The sequence below is a fragment of the Salmo salar genome, chromosome 11, assembly GCF_965601325.2.
Source record: "Salmo salar chromosome 11, fSalSal1, whole genome shotgun sequence".
Lineage (NCBI taxonomy): Eukaryota > Metazoa > Chordata > Actinopteri > Salmoniformes > Salmonidae > Salmo > Salmo salar.
In genome coordinates, this window is record NC_138301.1 from 91383304 (window position 1) to 91399582 (window position 16279).

Here is a 16279-nt window from a genome sequence, read left to right on the forward strand (position 1 = left end):
CCATCTAGCATGCAGTTTTGCAACAGCCTCTGGTTGCCATGGAGGTCGTTATGGCGACAAATGCTGTAGCGCTGCAGCAGCCTTGGAGGCATGAGTTTCTATGAATACCCTCCTTCTGTACTATGCCCTCCTACCTGCCCATGCTTACTGTACCACTCTGTACAACTCTGCCTCTTTAACCCTGAGAGGTGTGTGGCTAATCATTATTATCTTCATTATCCCTCCTGAAAAGAGCCTAGTGTGCCTCTGCAACAACAAAACACCTGGTGACCCACTTTCTGTGTGTGTGTGTGTCACAGATTGGAGAATCACTCAGTCTGTCATTCAACCTGTCATAATGTATAATTCTGACGTCAGCAGAACTTCACAATCTGGGCCTTGAAGGTGAAGTTGTGTATATTCCTCTGTTGATTTTCAAAGATGACACTTCTGGTTTGGAAGACTGCTTTTTCAATATGCAGAGGCTATGAAAACAACAGCACGCTCAGTAGATAGTGTTTTGCTATTAGAAATCCCTGTAAATGTGTATACTGAACAAAAATATAAACGCAACATGCAACAAGTTACAGTTTATAAAAGGAAATCAGTCAATTGAAATAAATTAATCAGGCCCTAATCTATGGATTTCACATGACTGAGAATATAGATATGCATCTGTTGGTCATAGAAACCTTTAAAAAACTAAGTTAGGGACCTGGATCAGAAAAGCAGTCAGTATCTGGTGTGACCACCATTTTCCTCATGCAGTGCGACACATCTCATTCCCGTAGTTGATAAGGCTGTTGATTGTGGAATGTTGTCCCACTCCTCTTTAATGGCTGTGCGAAGCTGCTGGATATTGTCGGGAACTGAAACACGCTGTCTTACATGTCGATCCAGAGCATCCCAAACATGCTCAATGGGTGACATGTCTGGTGAGTACGCAGGCCATGGAAGAACTGAGACATTTTCAGCTTCCAGGAATTGGGTTCAGATCCTAGCGACATGGGGCCGTGCATTATCATGCTGAAACAAGAGGTGATGACGGCAGATGAATGGCACGACAATGGGCCTCAGGATCTGGTCGCAGTGCATTCAAATTGCCATCGATAAAATGCAATTGTGTTCGATGTCCGTAGCTTATGCCTGCCCATACCATAACCCCACCACCATACGGCTTTCTTTTCACAATGTTGACCACAGGAGGTTGGTGGCACTTTAAAGGGCTGGTAATGGTAATGGCTGGAGCGGAATCAGTGGAATAGAAACAAATACATCAAACACATGGTTTCCAGGTGTTTGATAACATTCCATTTGCTGCGTTCCGGCCATTTTTATAAGCCGTTCTCCCCTCAGCAGCCTCCTGTGACGTTGACATCAGCAAACCACTCGCCCACATGACGCCATACATATGGTCTGGTTTCTCAGGCTGGTTGGACGTACTGCCAAATTCTCTAAAAGGATGTTGTAGTCGGCTTATGGTAAAGAAATGAACCTTCAATTATCTGGCAACAGCTCTGGTGGACATTCCTGCAGTCAGCATGCCAATTGCACGCTACCTCCAAACTTGATACATCTGTGGCATTGTGTTGTGTGACAACTTTTAGTGTGGCCTTTTATTGTCCCCAGCACAAGATGCACCTGTGTAATGATCATGCTGTTTAATCAGCTTCTTGATATGCCACACCTGTCAGGTGGATGGATTATCCAGGCAAAGGAGAAATGCTCACTAACAAGTATGGTAACAAATTTGTGCACAGAACTTGAGAGAGAGAAGGTTTTTGGGATCTTTTATTTCAGCTCATGGAACATGGGACACCTGACATGTTGGTCTGTATTTATTTATTTTGTTCCGTGTACATAGTAAAATTAAGTCTGCCACTGACTGGTGTGTCTTTTATTCAGTAGGTTGTCATGACTACATGTCGTCCTGTCATCTCCGAGCAGCTTCTTTTGTCATGGCACCTGGGGGGTGATGTCTCTCACACGTTCCGTACGAATCATGAGAGCCAGGATTCAGTATATGCCGTCAGAGGAGGTGAGCAATAGTGTGTCATCTAACCTATGTCTCTTTTTATGCCCCCTCTCTCTCTCTCTCTCTCTCTCTCTCTTTCTATTTAGCTAGGGATAAGTGCCCGGACCACATAGACTGTGCCCGCGAGGGGCGGCACTTCTGCAAACCTGGCACATCCTACTGCGGCCCGTGTCTCAATCCATTGGACGAGAACGAGGAAGGATTGTGCGTGGCGAGGAAGAGCCGCCGTCACCATGGTATGTAGGTCTGGCCATTACACAGTACACACAGATTATGCACATACAGACGGCCCCGCAGTCTCCATTATAATCAAGGGGATTTGGTTCATTTATGACAGACGTTATTGAATGTATTTGATGAAGCTGCTTCAATAGATAGCGATTCGAGTTTCAAACGGAGAGTTCTGCACAGCGTATTTATCTATGTGCAGTGAACATCAATACCCGTCCCTGCCCTCGTTGTGGCTGCATCCCAAATTGCACTCTTTTCCCTACATAGTGCACTACTTTTGACCACAGCCCTCTGTAGTGCACTATGTAATACCTGTTTTTTACTTTAAAAATTGCGCTGTTGGTAAGTAAGCATTTCACTGTAAGGTCTACACCTGTTGTATTCGGCGCATGTGTCATATAAACTTTGATTCGATGTAGGGAATAGGGTGCCATTTGGGGCACAAGCCTGTGTCAAGCGACAGATCTCTGAGCTTCCAGACATGGGCTTTGGTCAAACACAGTCAAACTAAGTGGTTAATGAGCTGATGCAGAGATACTGCTGTTTAATCGGATGCCCTGTAGTGTGTGTGTGTGTGTGTGTGTGTGTGTGTGTGTGTGTGTGTGTGTGTGTGTGTGTGTTGCAGCCATGAGTAAGTAACCCCGTGCTTTAAGAGTGGGCATAGTGAGCCACACAGTGACACAGACTGTGTACACCACTGGCTGCAGAGAAAAAGACAGGAAACCCTCACTCCTCTTCTTTTTCCTCCTCCTCCTTCTCCCTCGCTCTCTCAGTCCCCCTCCTTGCTTACCGCATTCACTCTCAATCTGCCTCCTCCTCCCTCGCTCTCAGTCCCCCTCCTTGCTTACCGCATTCACTCTCAATCTGCCTTCTTCTCCCTCGCTCTCTGTCCCCCTCCTTGCTTACCGCATTCACTCTCAATCTTCCTCTCATTCGATGTCCCTTCATCCCTCTCCCTCCGTCTCCCTATCGATCACTCTCTCTATCCCTCTCTCCCTCGATCCCTCTCTCTTTCACTCTCTGCATCGATCTGGCCTTATTTCTCCCTCTCTCTGTGTGCTGTAGTCTAATCCTGTGTTACTCTAATCCCCCCCCTGCTGTCCACACCCAGCTAACAATAAACATTCCCACAACTTTAGAGAATGTTCCCTCAAGTCTCATTAGGTCCTTAACGTTTTCGCAGGAATGTTCCTGTGATGTGCAAGGAAAGTTTCCAAGAGACCATTCCCTTAATGTGAAATAGAACTTACACAGAACATGGCTGGCATGTTCTCAGAACATAAGATATTCATGTTCGAGACACATTTTATGTGAACGTAGCAGGAACATTTCTGTGTGTCAGTTGTCAGGACATTGCCTGATGCCCCCCCCCCCCCCCCCCCCCCCCCAAAATAGTTTTGTTACACATCACTGTTGCCGAGCCAACAAAGGCCCTGATTGGTGAATCACTTATCCATTCATAGCTCTTTGTCTGTTGGCAAGGTTAAGGATGCTCACACACACAGTGCTTTTAACTTCCGTATTTGACACACTTTGATATAGGTGATTACATTGTGCATGTTGATTTATACAGCGGTTATTATTCATGTTCCTCACCTGGGATTTGAACTCACAACCTCTTGGTTCACGGTACTCTGATCTTCCTGCCACACCACCATGTCTGTGTCAGGTATAGTTTAATCGGACTGTTCTCCTCACTGATTTGATTGACTTATTTCAGCAATTTAAGAGCTTTCTGTCTAGTTGTCTAATGTTGGTGGGGCATGTGAACCTGTTTTAATGATACTCCTGAATCACTGTGATCAATACAAAAACATGTTGTGAGTGGACTTTTAACAGAGCTGAGATTGACTTCAAAGTGCATTCACCCTATTACAACTATCAAGTTGTTTCAGATCTATACAAGTGCCTAGGGACGAGGGGTTAGGGTTTATTCTGGACAGGGCCTAACTATACTGGTCCAATAAGCTCATCTAGAGATGTTCCTTATTGGGAAAGTGGTTAGGGTGTACATCATTGGTGCTGGTGGCCTGGGTTCTAGACTCGATAGGGGAGTGCCCCTACGCTCACGTTCTTAACAATATGCAGTACCAGTCAAATGTTTTGACACACCTACTCATTCCAGGGTTTTTTTTTAATAGTGAAGACATCAAAACTATGAAATAACACACATGGAATCATGTAGTAACCAAAAAAGTGTTAAACAAATGAAAATACATTTTCTATTTGAGATTCTTCAAGGTAGCCACCCTTTGCCTTGATGACAGCTTTGTACACTCTTGGTATTAGAGGAATATTGTGGGTAACATTACAAAAACGTTCTTTCTCCCTCTAATTTTTAGCTGGGCATCACATGACCACCGCCTTTAATCACCCAGAGTACTGCATGTCTCTCTCTCTCTCTCTCTCTCTCTCTCTCTTCTCTCTCTCTCTCTCTCTCTCTTTCCCTCTCTTTCCCTCTCTCTCTCTCTCTCTCTCTCTCTCTCTCTCTTCCCCTCTCTCTCTCTCTCTCTTTCTCTTTCTCTCTCTCTCTCTCTCTCTCTTTCTCTTTCTCTCTCTCTCTCTCTCTCCTCTCTCTCTCTTTCCTCTCTCTCCTCTCTCTCTCTCTTTCTCTTTCTCTCTCTGTCTCTCTGTCTCTGTCTCTCTGTCTCTCTGTCTCTGTTTCTCTGTCTGTCGTGTGAGGGCCAGGTTGGCCGTCGGGTTGTGCTGTGGTGTGTTGTGTTGTGAGTGCTACAGACCACTGAGCTAGGTTAAGCCTCTTACACGAGCCTGAGAGGGTGAGGGCCGACTAGGACAGACTGGCCCAGTAGGTGTAGGCAACTTACTTCACAGTCACAGAGCCCATGTACAGGATCAGGTGTACTTCAATGGAGATTTACTCCAAATCCGAGAGATCAGAAATCAGTTGAGTCGCCATTCAAAGCCTTAGCTTTTATGCTCCTTCTACGTGCTAAACATATTTGGGCTTATTTTTAGCATCTTCTTATGTCTTCCATAGGCCATATCTATTGAGGCAGGCTTTTGTGGGTTCTTCCAGTACAGATGTAGCCATGCGTGTTGTACACTGAGAGAGAAACCCATCCTGACACAGTGGGGCCAGAGAGGGGCTTATGTGGGACCAAGAGGCCTTGAAACGGATACATTATTGAATGTGGCAGCCCAGATGTCTTAGACTATGCATGAGAGAGCAGCAGGGTGAGAACAGGAAGCAGACGCACTCCACAGCAGCATGTAATACAGACACATTTACACAAACACGCACTCGCATACGTAAGCATACTTCGTCTTGTTTTCCTTTTCACAAGCGCACACACACACACTGATAAACAGATATGTGAGTGTAGGTGCCATGCTTTGTATGTTGGTAGGTAAAGTTGTCATAGGCACAGTATGCATACTATCAGAAAAGTAAGAGTAGGACTGTTATTCAGTGGTTTTTCAGTGGGCGCCGTGATGGCCTGAGGAGCAGAGGTGAGAGGGTAGGTAGATTCCAGGAGCTAGGTGAGTACAGTTAGTGAACAGTACTCTGTGTGTAGGACAAGCCTGTGTTTGACATCAAGGCGTACACTCCCATAGGTAAACACTCCTTGCCTTGGAGCCTGGGCTTTGTCTGGTAACAAGGCTGACAAACAGTCAGGGGAACTAGATATGTATACACACAGTATGTACTGATAGCAGAGCTGTACCCAGGGACTGTGTGTGTGTGCGTGACTATGTTTATTGACTGTGTCACTTCTTGTCCATGTTGGTGATGGACAAGAAGTGTCTCCTTTTCAGTCTGACCACAGCATGTAAAGCTGTGGTCAGACTGACCCCTCCATAGTCAGACCTAGGTCTGTGTTTTTAAAAATAAATACAAAATATTCACAGTTTGCTGTTCGGGTTAGAGGGATGAATAATTCACTTGAAAAGTAGTTTTATGCTGTGTTTTATGCTGTGCCCGTCTTACCTAGTGCACGAAATTGGAGGGCCTGTTAAAAATACTCACCGGTGCATTGTTCACTTTGCCACAAGAGGGCAGCAGTAGACCCTAAGAATGACCCCTCCCCCCGAGAAATGTAAGTCAGTGAGATCAACTGTAATATTGGAAGTCATGCAGTAATGTAGTCATGCCATAACGTAGTCATGCAGTAATGTAGTCATGCCGTAAAGTAGTCATGCAGTAATGTAGTCATGCCAGAACGTAGTCATGTAGTCATGCAGTAATGTAGTCATGCCATAACGTAGTCATGCAGTAATGTAGTCATACCGTAACGTAGTCATGCAGTAATGTAGTCATACCGTAACGTAGTCATGCAGTAATGTAGTCATGCCGTAACGTAGTCATGCAGTAATGTAGTCATGCCGTAACGTAGTCATGCAGTAATGTAGTCATGCCGTAACGTAGTCATGTAGTCATGCAGTAATGTAGTCATGCCATAACGTAGTCATGCAGTAATGTAGTCATGCCGTAACATAGTCATGTAGTCATGCAGTAATGTAGTCATGCCATAACGTAGTCATGTAGTCATGCAGTAATGTAGTCATGCCGTAACGTAGTCATGTAGTCATGCAGTAATGTAGTCATGCCGTAACGTAGTCATGTAGTCATGCAGTAATGTAGTCATGCCGTAACGTAGTCATGCAGTAATGTAGTCATGCCATAACGTAGTCATACCGTAACGTAGTCATGCCGTAATGTAGTCATGCCGTAACGTAGTCATGCAGTAATGTAGTCATGCCGTAACGTAGTCATGCAGTAATGTAGTCATGCCGTAACGTAGTCATGTAGTCATGCAGTAATGTAGTCATGCCATAACGTAGTCATGCAGTAATGTAGTCATGCCGTAACATAGTCATGTCGTAACGTAGTCATGTAGTCATGCAGTAATGTAGTCATGCCGTAACGTAGTCATGTAGTCATGCAGTAATGTAGTCATGCCATAACGTAGTCATGCCGTAACGTAGTCATGCAGTAATGTAGTCATGCCGTAATGTAGTCATGCAGTAATGTAGTCATGCCGTAACATAGTCATGTAGTCATGCAGTAATGTAGTCATGCAGTAATGTAGTCATGCAGTAATGTAGTCATGCCGTAACATAGTCATGCAGTAATGTAGTCATGCCGTAACGTAGTCATGCAGTAATGTAGTCTTGCCGTAACATAGTCATGCAGTAATGTAGTCATGCCGTAACATGGTAATGTAGTCATGCCGTAACGTAGTCATGTAGTCATGCAAACACAGTCACAAACAAAAGCAGGGCAGCCCCTTTGACTGGAAATACAAATGACAGCATGCGTCTTCGTGTTGTAATGGGAAATTATCAGTAACTGATTGTGTTGTCCTGGTGTAGCCAGCGTGGGGAATGGGAGATTCCAAATGTGCTGTAAATGTCTTGTAAGTGGAATAAGAGAACCTCACAGATGGGTGTGAGTCTGAGTCACTGTTTACTTGTTTAGTGTTTGTTTGCAGTAACTTACCGCCCCACTGGACACCTATCGGGGGGTTATGGGTAATTATCAAGCTGTTGCCAAAACCTGCTCTCCGACGCAAGGAGAGGTGTATGCTTAGTCAGTGTGTGAGGATCTACTGACACACACGTCCATTTCCTCGTTCCTGCTGTCTCTATGTACTAGACACTCTCACTCAGACAAAAAAAACACAAATACCCTTCCGCTCCATTTTCTGTGGTTCATGCTCACTGATTCTTATCATGTACTCTCTCACTCATGTACTCATAGCAACACAATGTCTCAGGAAAGTTCTCATTTTCTTTCTTATTTTGTCCTTTTCGTCAAACTTTGCAGTTGGCTAACGAAGTAGGGTAGAAGTAGTGCTCTTGCTGGCAAGTACACTGGCACACTTGGAGCACTCCACCACCTGCAGAGTACAGATGGCATGACCCGCCCCCACTGACACCTGCTGTGGAGCACACTAAATGTCCAGGGATAGAGGGGGGTCAAAAAAGTAACAAAGCACGGAGTGAAAGTGCTGCCACGTCATATCACGCACATTACCACCGCCAGATGGCCTCCCTTCTGGAGAGGACAACACCACCTTCATCATTAATAACACAGAGCCCACGCTAATACAAACACAGTCCGACAGTGCATTAAGCATATTCAGCAAGGTGGCTCAGGCTGTTTCACTACAGTATTCCAATATTGAATCTCAATCATGTTTAGCTCATCATGTAAACAGTGTGGAATTCCCTGGTCTTTTGGAGTAACCTACCGCGTTTTGACTGTAACACCAGTGTTACACTAGTGGATACACCCTTAAGTTATACGAGGGAAATTGTTTTTCCATAGCTAGGGCTGACAGTGAGGACTTGTGAAAAGCAGAATCAACAACCTCTGCATAATCAAAACAGTTGCTTTCTGAGAAGGTGTTAAAGTTCACAGTTAGCCATTGTTATGTAAAAAGGAGCTGAAAAGTACCAGTGGCCTGGCTTTGGCCCCAAGTGAGAGCAGGTCTGCCGGAGCCATGTCCCAGTCAGCCACGGGTGCCGGCCTGCGTAGATGGAAACAGAAAAGTCTAAGCACTGGGGTAAATCCTGAATGGGAATGCTCCACAATGGAGTGGGTGAGATTAGCCATTTCTCATCACCATTAGCACTCAGCTGAGTGAGATTTAGGGCCTTGTGTGTGAGAGGGAGCAGGGCCGAGTCGGGGGGGGGGGGGGGGGGGGGGGGGTGATCGCACAAGCCCCCTGCCGTGCTCCATCCCCTGGCCACACACACACTACGTACCCCGGTAACCAAGGAGAGCTGTGGCCCAGTCCTGGAATGTGGCCTACTGTCTGGCCAACAGAGCTGTTGGAACAACACCCTGGCTTTGTCTCCTTTTCACTGCATCCCAAACAAACAACACACACTGGCACACTCTCTGTCTGTCATACACACACACACAAACAAACAAACACTCTCACTCTCTTGTGGTTTGCTTCATACACCTGCAGTCACACAACACCACACGGGCTTATTTCTTCAGACACGCAGGATGCCCCGTTTCTTCTAAATAATGCTCTTTCACACACCACTCTGTTCTCGTTTATATGGTTACCAACTCCCAAATGTAGAAGTACAATGCATACGTATTCTAGTGGTTAGAGTGTTGGGCCAGTAACCGAAAGGTCGCTGCTTGGAATACCCGAGCCAGCAAGGTGAAAAATCTGTAAATGTGCCCTTGAGCAAGGCACTTAACCCGAATTTGCTCCAGGGGTGCCGTACTACTATGGCTGACCCTGTAAAACAACACATTTCACTGCACCTATCCAGTGTATGCGACAATAAAACCTCTTTTATATCCTGAACGAAGGTATTGTGTTCACACGGACTCAGTTATATCTTCCCCTGTCTTTCTCCTCAGGTAAAGTGACATCCTTCTCTGATCTAGATGAAGAGATTGACTTCCTTCACTCTGTCATTGCCAAACAGGAAGTGTCTGAGGTCAAACAATCAGGTGAGCCTTACATTCTGTATGCATTTCTGTGCATTTTTATTCTTTTCTATTTTTAGTCACTTTTCTATAGATGCGTGTCGCTACATCAAACATTATCTACACCACAATAATATTAATGTCTCTTTCACTCTCTCTCTCTCTCTCTCTTAATCCTTTAATCTCTCTCTCTCTTAATCTTTCAATCTCTCTCTTTCGCTCCCAGACACCCACTCCAAGGCAGCTAGGATTCAGACAGAGGCTCCCAGAATGAGAGGCCAGGTCCAACCCTCGGCGGGGCAGCCCAACACCACCCAGCCCTCCACCCAGACCCCCCAGCCTGCCACCGGGGCTCTGGGGAGGGTTAGAGCGGGAGGACCTGATGGCCTCATAGCCGTCCCATACACCTCCAAGGACAGCCTCCTCGTCAGTAAGTGGCTTTATGAGTTGAAAGTAGAGACATGTTTATGATGTAAGAGCAGCATGGAGCACCCAGGCCAGCCCTACTAAACCGCCTTAGTATGATGCAAATATACAGAACTATTTATAAAGGATTAAAAGTGATTCAATTTCATCTGCAGTCACACATCATTTCTCATCCTTTTATGTGTAACTTGCGTTCACTCTATCATTTTCTCTGTTTGTGTCCACCTCTGCAGTTATGATCTCTGTGTGTGTCATCGTTGGCGCCGCCGGCCTGATCTTGGCTACAGTTTTCTGGGTCAGGTAAGACATCAGACAATACCATTCTAGTTACAGATGCACTACAATATATATGATAATCGTATTGCTCAATTTGACAACTAAGATGTGCTAGACGCCATTGTTTTACTGGCAAGTGTTGTTGTTGGAGCATGTTAGATTTCCTTTTCAGAATATTTTATGAAGGGCTCCCGAGTGGAGCTGCGGTCTAAGGCACTGCATCTCAGGCGTCACTACAGATCCTGGCTCGATCCTGGGCTGTATCACAACCGGCCGTGATTGGGAGTCCTATAGGACGGCGCACAATAGGCCCAGCGTCGTCTGGGTTAGGGGAGGGTTTGGCCGGGTTAGGCCTTCATTGTAAAATAAGAATTTGTTCTTAACTGACTTTCCTAGTTAAATAAATGTTAAAATAAATTGGCAACCTATTCCCTATAGTGCACTACATTTGACCAGGACCCATAAGGCTCTGGTCAAAAGAATTGCATTATATAGGGAATAGGTTGCCATTGGGACAAATCCTTAGTCCATAATGCAGTTGCTTTGGGATATTTTGCATACTGTTCTTTCTCCAGTCTCTCCATTTCTAATGTCCCAGAAAAATGTTGCCCCCTACAGGTTGCAGAAGGAATCCCATCTGGCCCAGAAGGTAGATTACCCTGCATTTGGAAGCCATGGGAATGGAACAGTCAACAGGACTTCAGTAAGTACATTGTCCTTTATGGGGAACCATACATCCAAAATACTAATATAGTTACCATGGCTTGCATGAGATTTGTGCCACAAATGCTAAAAGGTTAGCATTTGGAAACAATGCCACGGAAACTAAACCAAAGCATGTATTGCTCTGATACTTTGTCCATAGACTGCTTACAGGGTAAGGGTCCAGATTGACTTAGATAGTAGTGAGTGCATACATTGTCATACTTTTTTGTTTGTACTGGTCCCCCTCGAGAATTAAACCCAGAAACTTGGCATTGCATGCTCTACCAACTAAACCACACAGGCCACATCCTGTTTTAAGGTCACATGATGAAATCTTACTAAAATTGCCTAGTCTCTTACACATATACAGTATATATATACACTGTGCTTTCAGAAAGTTTTCAGACCCCTTCCCCTTTTCCACAACTGGTTTTTAGACATTTTTGCAAATGTATTAAAAATTGTTAACAGAAATACCTTATTGACCCTTTGATATGAGACTTGAAACTGAGCTCAGGTGCATCCTGTTTCCATTGATCATCCTTGATGTTTCTACAACTTGATTGGAGTCCACCTGTGGTACATTCAATTGATTGGACATGATTTGGAAAGTCACACACCTGTCTATATAAGGTCCCACAGTTGACAATGCATGTCAGAGCAAAAACCAAGCAACGATGTCGAAGGAATTGTCCGTAGAGCTCCGAGACAGGATTGTGTCGAGGCACAGATCTGGGGAAGGGTACCAAAAACATTCTGCAGCATTGAAGGTCCCCAAGAACACAGTGGCCTCCATCATTCTTAAATGGAAGACGTTTGGAACCACCAAGCCTCTTCCTAGAGTTGGCTGCCTGGCCAATATGAGCAATCGGGGGTGAAAGGCCTTGGTCAGGGAGGTGACCAAGAACCTGATGGTCACTCTGACAGAGTTCCTCTGTGGTGATGGGAGAACCTTCCAGAAGGACAACCATCTCTGCAGCACTCCACCAATCAGGCTTTTACGGTACAGTGGCTGACGGAAGCCACTCCTCAGTAAAAGGTACATGACAGCCCGCTTGGCATTTGCCAAAAGGCACCTAAAGGACTCTCAGACCATGAGAAACAAGATTCTCTGGTCTGATGAAACCAAGATTGAACTTTTTGGCCTGAATTCCAAGCGTCACATCTGGAGGAAACCTGGAAACATCCCTACGATTAAGCATAGTGGTGGCAGCATCATACTGTGAGGATGTTTTTCAGCGGCAGGGACTGGGAGACTTGTCAGGATAGAGGGAAAGATGAACGGAGCAAAGTACAGAAAGATCTGTGATGAAAACCTGCTCCAGAGCGCTCAGAACCTCAGACTGGGGGCGAAAGTTCACCTTCCAACAGGAAAACGACCGTAAGCACACAGCCAAGACAACGCAGGAGTGGCTTGGGACAAGTCTCAATGTCCTTGAGTGGCCCAGCCAGAGCTTCAGAGGATCTGCAGAGAAGAATGGGAGAAACTCCCCAAATACAGGTGTGCCAAGTTTGTAGCGTCATACCCAAGAAGACTCGAGGCTGTAATCGCTGACAAGGGTGCTTCAACAAAGTACTGATTAAAGGGTCTGAGTACTTATGTAAATGTAATATTTACGTTTATTTTATTTATACATTTGCTAACATTTCTAAAAACTTGTTTTTACTTTGCATTATGGGGTATTGTGTGTACATTGATGAGGGGGAAAAAACTATTTAATACCTTTTTAGAATAAGGCTGTAACATAGCAAAATGTGGAAAAGGTGAAGGGGTCTGAATACTTTTCGAAAGCACTGTATACATTACCAGTCGAAAGTTTGGACACCTACTCATTCCAGGGTTTTTCTTTATTTTGACTTTTTTCTACATCGTAGAATAATAGTGAAGACATCAAACTATTAAATAAACACATATAGAATCATGTAGTAACCAAAAAATTGTTAAACAAATCAAAATACATTTTATGTTCTTCAAAGTAGCCACCCATTGCATTGATAGCAGCTTTGCACACTCTTGGCATTCTCTCAACCAGCTTCATGAGGTAGTCACCTGGAATGCATTTCAATTAATAGGTGTGCCTTGTTAAAAGTTATTTTGTGGAATTTCTTTCCTTCTTAATGCGTTTGAGACAATTAGTTGTGTTGTGACAAGGTAGGGTTGGTATACAGAAGATAGCCCTATTTGGTAAAAGACCAACTCCATATTATGGCAAGAACAGCTCAAATAAGCAAAGAGAAACGACAGTCCATCATTACTTTGAGACATGAAGGTCAGTCAATCCGGAAAAGGGCTCATCAGGCTCAGGCTGCGTCAGGCTTGAACTTTCATGCGATCAAAGCTCTAATCAAATCCAGACATATATACTGTAAAGCATATACAGTATATGCTTGAGAATGACACTTCCAGTTTTGGCGGGAAATACCGGGTTACCCAGGCAGGAAAGTGATTATTTCTTGGAATGGAACATTTTGTAAAATACTGGGGAAATATTCAACCCTTTTTTTCTTGTGCCTCTTCCCTTTTCTTTTCAGTCGGGGGATAAGAAGTTGGCCCAGAGTGCTCAGATGTACCACTACCAGCATCAGAAACAGCAGATGCTGTCCATGGAAAAGTGAGCTCTACTCCTCCTCCTGCCCCTTTCAATCTCTCTCTCTTTCCTTCTTTCTTTCTTTTTCTCTTTCTCTCTCTTTTCTCTCTCTTTCCTTGTCTATCTCCTTCTCTCCCTTTCTCTCTCTCTCGACATCTCCCACAATTCAGTTCCATTGAAATATGAATAAACACACATTCATCCTGGTGCATTCTGCTGTTTCTCAGTCATAAATCGGAACCGAAGGTCGCTGACTCAGAAGTCACATCAGATGAGGAGGAAGTGGACGGAGACTTCACTGTGTACGAGTGCCCTGGACTGGCACCGGTGGGTCTGCTACGACACACACGCACATAACATATGCACACAAATTATTGATTAATACACACTATTTACAATGATGATAACTTTGTTTGTGTTAGACTTTTAACAGCAATGTTTTTGTTTCATTGCAGACTGGAGAGATGGAAGTGAAGAATCCTTTGTTTAACGACTCTACCCTACACTACCAGGGGAATCTCAAGTGAAACCAATAGATTTTCATGCCCACACACACACACACACACACACACACACCATTTATTTTACTCTGGAAAAAGAGCACCTGAACTCTCCAATCTCAGAACTGGATGGGCTTATATAAGAGGAAATGAAGAGGCAGGAGGTTGACAGATGTGTGGAACTCAACATGTATGTCTCTAATGGCACCCTTACACCCTATATAGTGCACTACTTTTGACCAGAACCCTATGGGTCCATGTCAAAAGTAGTGCACTACATTGGGTATAGGGTGCTATTTGGGATGTAGACAACCTTCCTGTATCCTAGGACTTTTTCACTAGTGGGGTGTTTCTATCATACAAAAGGCCTAGTCCCCTATACTTTCCAGTAAAAGACAGTGTTCCTTTTGAATATAATTTGTTGTTTCATGTCTTTGCACCGTTCCTTGGTCTTTTAAGCTTGTTTGTAATTTAATCTCACAACGAGAACATTACTATGGGAAACAAATGTTTACATTGCCAAAGCAAATGAAATAGACAACAAACTAAAGCGAAATAAACAAGGAAAAGACAATCAGAAATGAACAGTAAACATTACTCACAAAAGTTTTTAAAGAATATAGACATTTCAAATGTTATATTATTGGCACAGTGTTGTAACAATGTCCAAGTAATTGAAGTATGGAAGGGAAAATAAATAAACAGATATATATAGGTTGTATTTACAATGGTGTTTGTGCTCCACTTGTTGCCCTTTTCTTGTGGCAACAGGTCACAAATCTTACTGATGCGGTGTCACACTGTGTGGTATTTCACCTAATAGATATGGGCGTTTTGTCAAGATTGGATTTGTTTTCAAATTCTTTCTGGGTCTGTGTAATCAGAGGAGGGTAGAAAATGCAGCTTGGTTTCTCTCTCTCTTAGAATCAGTGTTTCAATTGCTCGCCTTTGTAATGTCCATTGTTATCTCCCAAAGTATGTTTGAATGTGGTACAATGACCTAACATATAGCACGTAGAACACACATATGTGCAGATACATACACACATCAATTCACAATATAACAGTCCCTTACTCTATTAGCAATGCATAGCTAGTAGCTAACCCCATATGATTATACTGTAGATACTGGTACACATAAAGGGTTTTTCATGAAATGTGCTTGGCATTTGGCTAAGGAGCAAGAGGAACACAAGGGGACACTGTCATGATATACTGTGATATAATCTTTTAAGTACTATTTTATGGATGCAAAAAATGTATGTCACATATTTGTGATGTCTGTCTATTCTTATCTTCCAAAAACAGGGTTTAGGATGAAGTTCTTGTCATTTGGTGTAGCAAATTTTAACTTGTTAAATCATTATTGTAGATTTAAGAAAGTATATTGGAAAATGTAGTACCAGGTGATTTCTCATGCGTGGTTTGATTCCGACATGTTTGAATATGATAATGACTTTGATTCGACCTCCTATGTGTAACTGGAGGAGACATGTAAATTGATATGTCCACACTTGTATGAATGTCTGTAGGATTGACGATCGGTGGTGGATGTCACTATCTAGTATTGTTTCTCTCTTTTATCCCTGTTAGTTCCCACCCTGGTGTTGCAAAATGTGCATAGAAAGAGTGAAACTGTTCACTTTTATATATTTGTACATGCAGGCCTAGCATCTGAATTAAACGTTTTTACCACAAGTGAAGCTTGCAAAAGGACAATGCGTAGTATGCATCTCTGTCTCGATATCTTTCTCTCTCTCACTCCTCTCCTGTCTCCTCTCTCTTGCTCACTCTCTGTCTCTCTCTATCCAATTCAATTCAAAGGGCTTCATTGGCATGGGAACATATGTTTACGTTGCCTAAGCAAGTGAAATAGATAATAAACAAAAGTGAAACAAACAAAAAGTTTACACTCACAAACGTTCTAAAGGAATAGAGACATTTCAAATGTCATTATGGCTATATACAGTGTTGTAATGATGTGCACCTCTCTCTCTCTCTCCTCCCTACTCTCTCTCTTTCCCTCTTCGGTATCTCCCTCTCTCTCTGTCATCCCCCTCCCTCCATCTCCCTTCTCTCTCTCTCCACCCTCTGTTTCTCTCGCCCTCCTCTCTCAATT

At 43.8% G+C, this 16279-nt stretch overlaps 1 protein-coding gene across 1 annotated transcript in view; it reads left to right on the forward strand.

The window, feature by feature from the left end:
- Positions 1 to 15879, forward strand: part of npdc1 (neural proliferation, differentiation and control, 1) — a 38619-nt gene extending 22740 nt beyond the window's left edge. Inside the window, 8 exon segments of the mRNA NM_001173856.1 lie at positions 2101 to 2250; positions 9597 to 9689; positions 9892 to 10095; positions 10325 to 10391; positions 10986 to 11070; positions 13605 to 13684; positions 13888 to 13987; positions 14116 to 15879. Coding sequence (NP_001167327.1) covers positions 2101 to 2250; positions 9597 to 9689; positions 9892 to 10095; positions 10325 to 10391; positions 10986 to 11070; positions 13605 to 13684; positions 13888 to 13987; positions 14116 to 14187 — 851 coding nt within the window. The 3' untranslated portion in view covers positions 14188 to 15879.
- Positions 15880 to 16279: the final 400 nt, after the last annotated feature.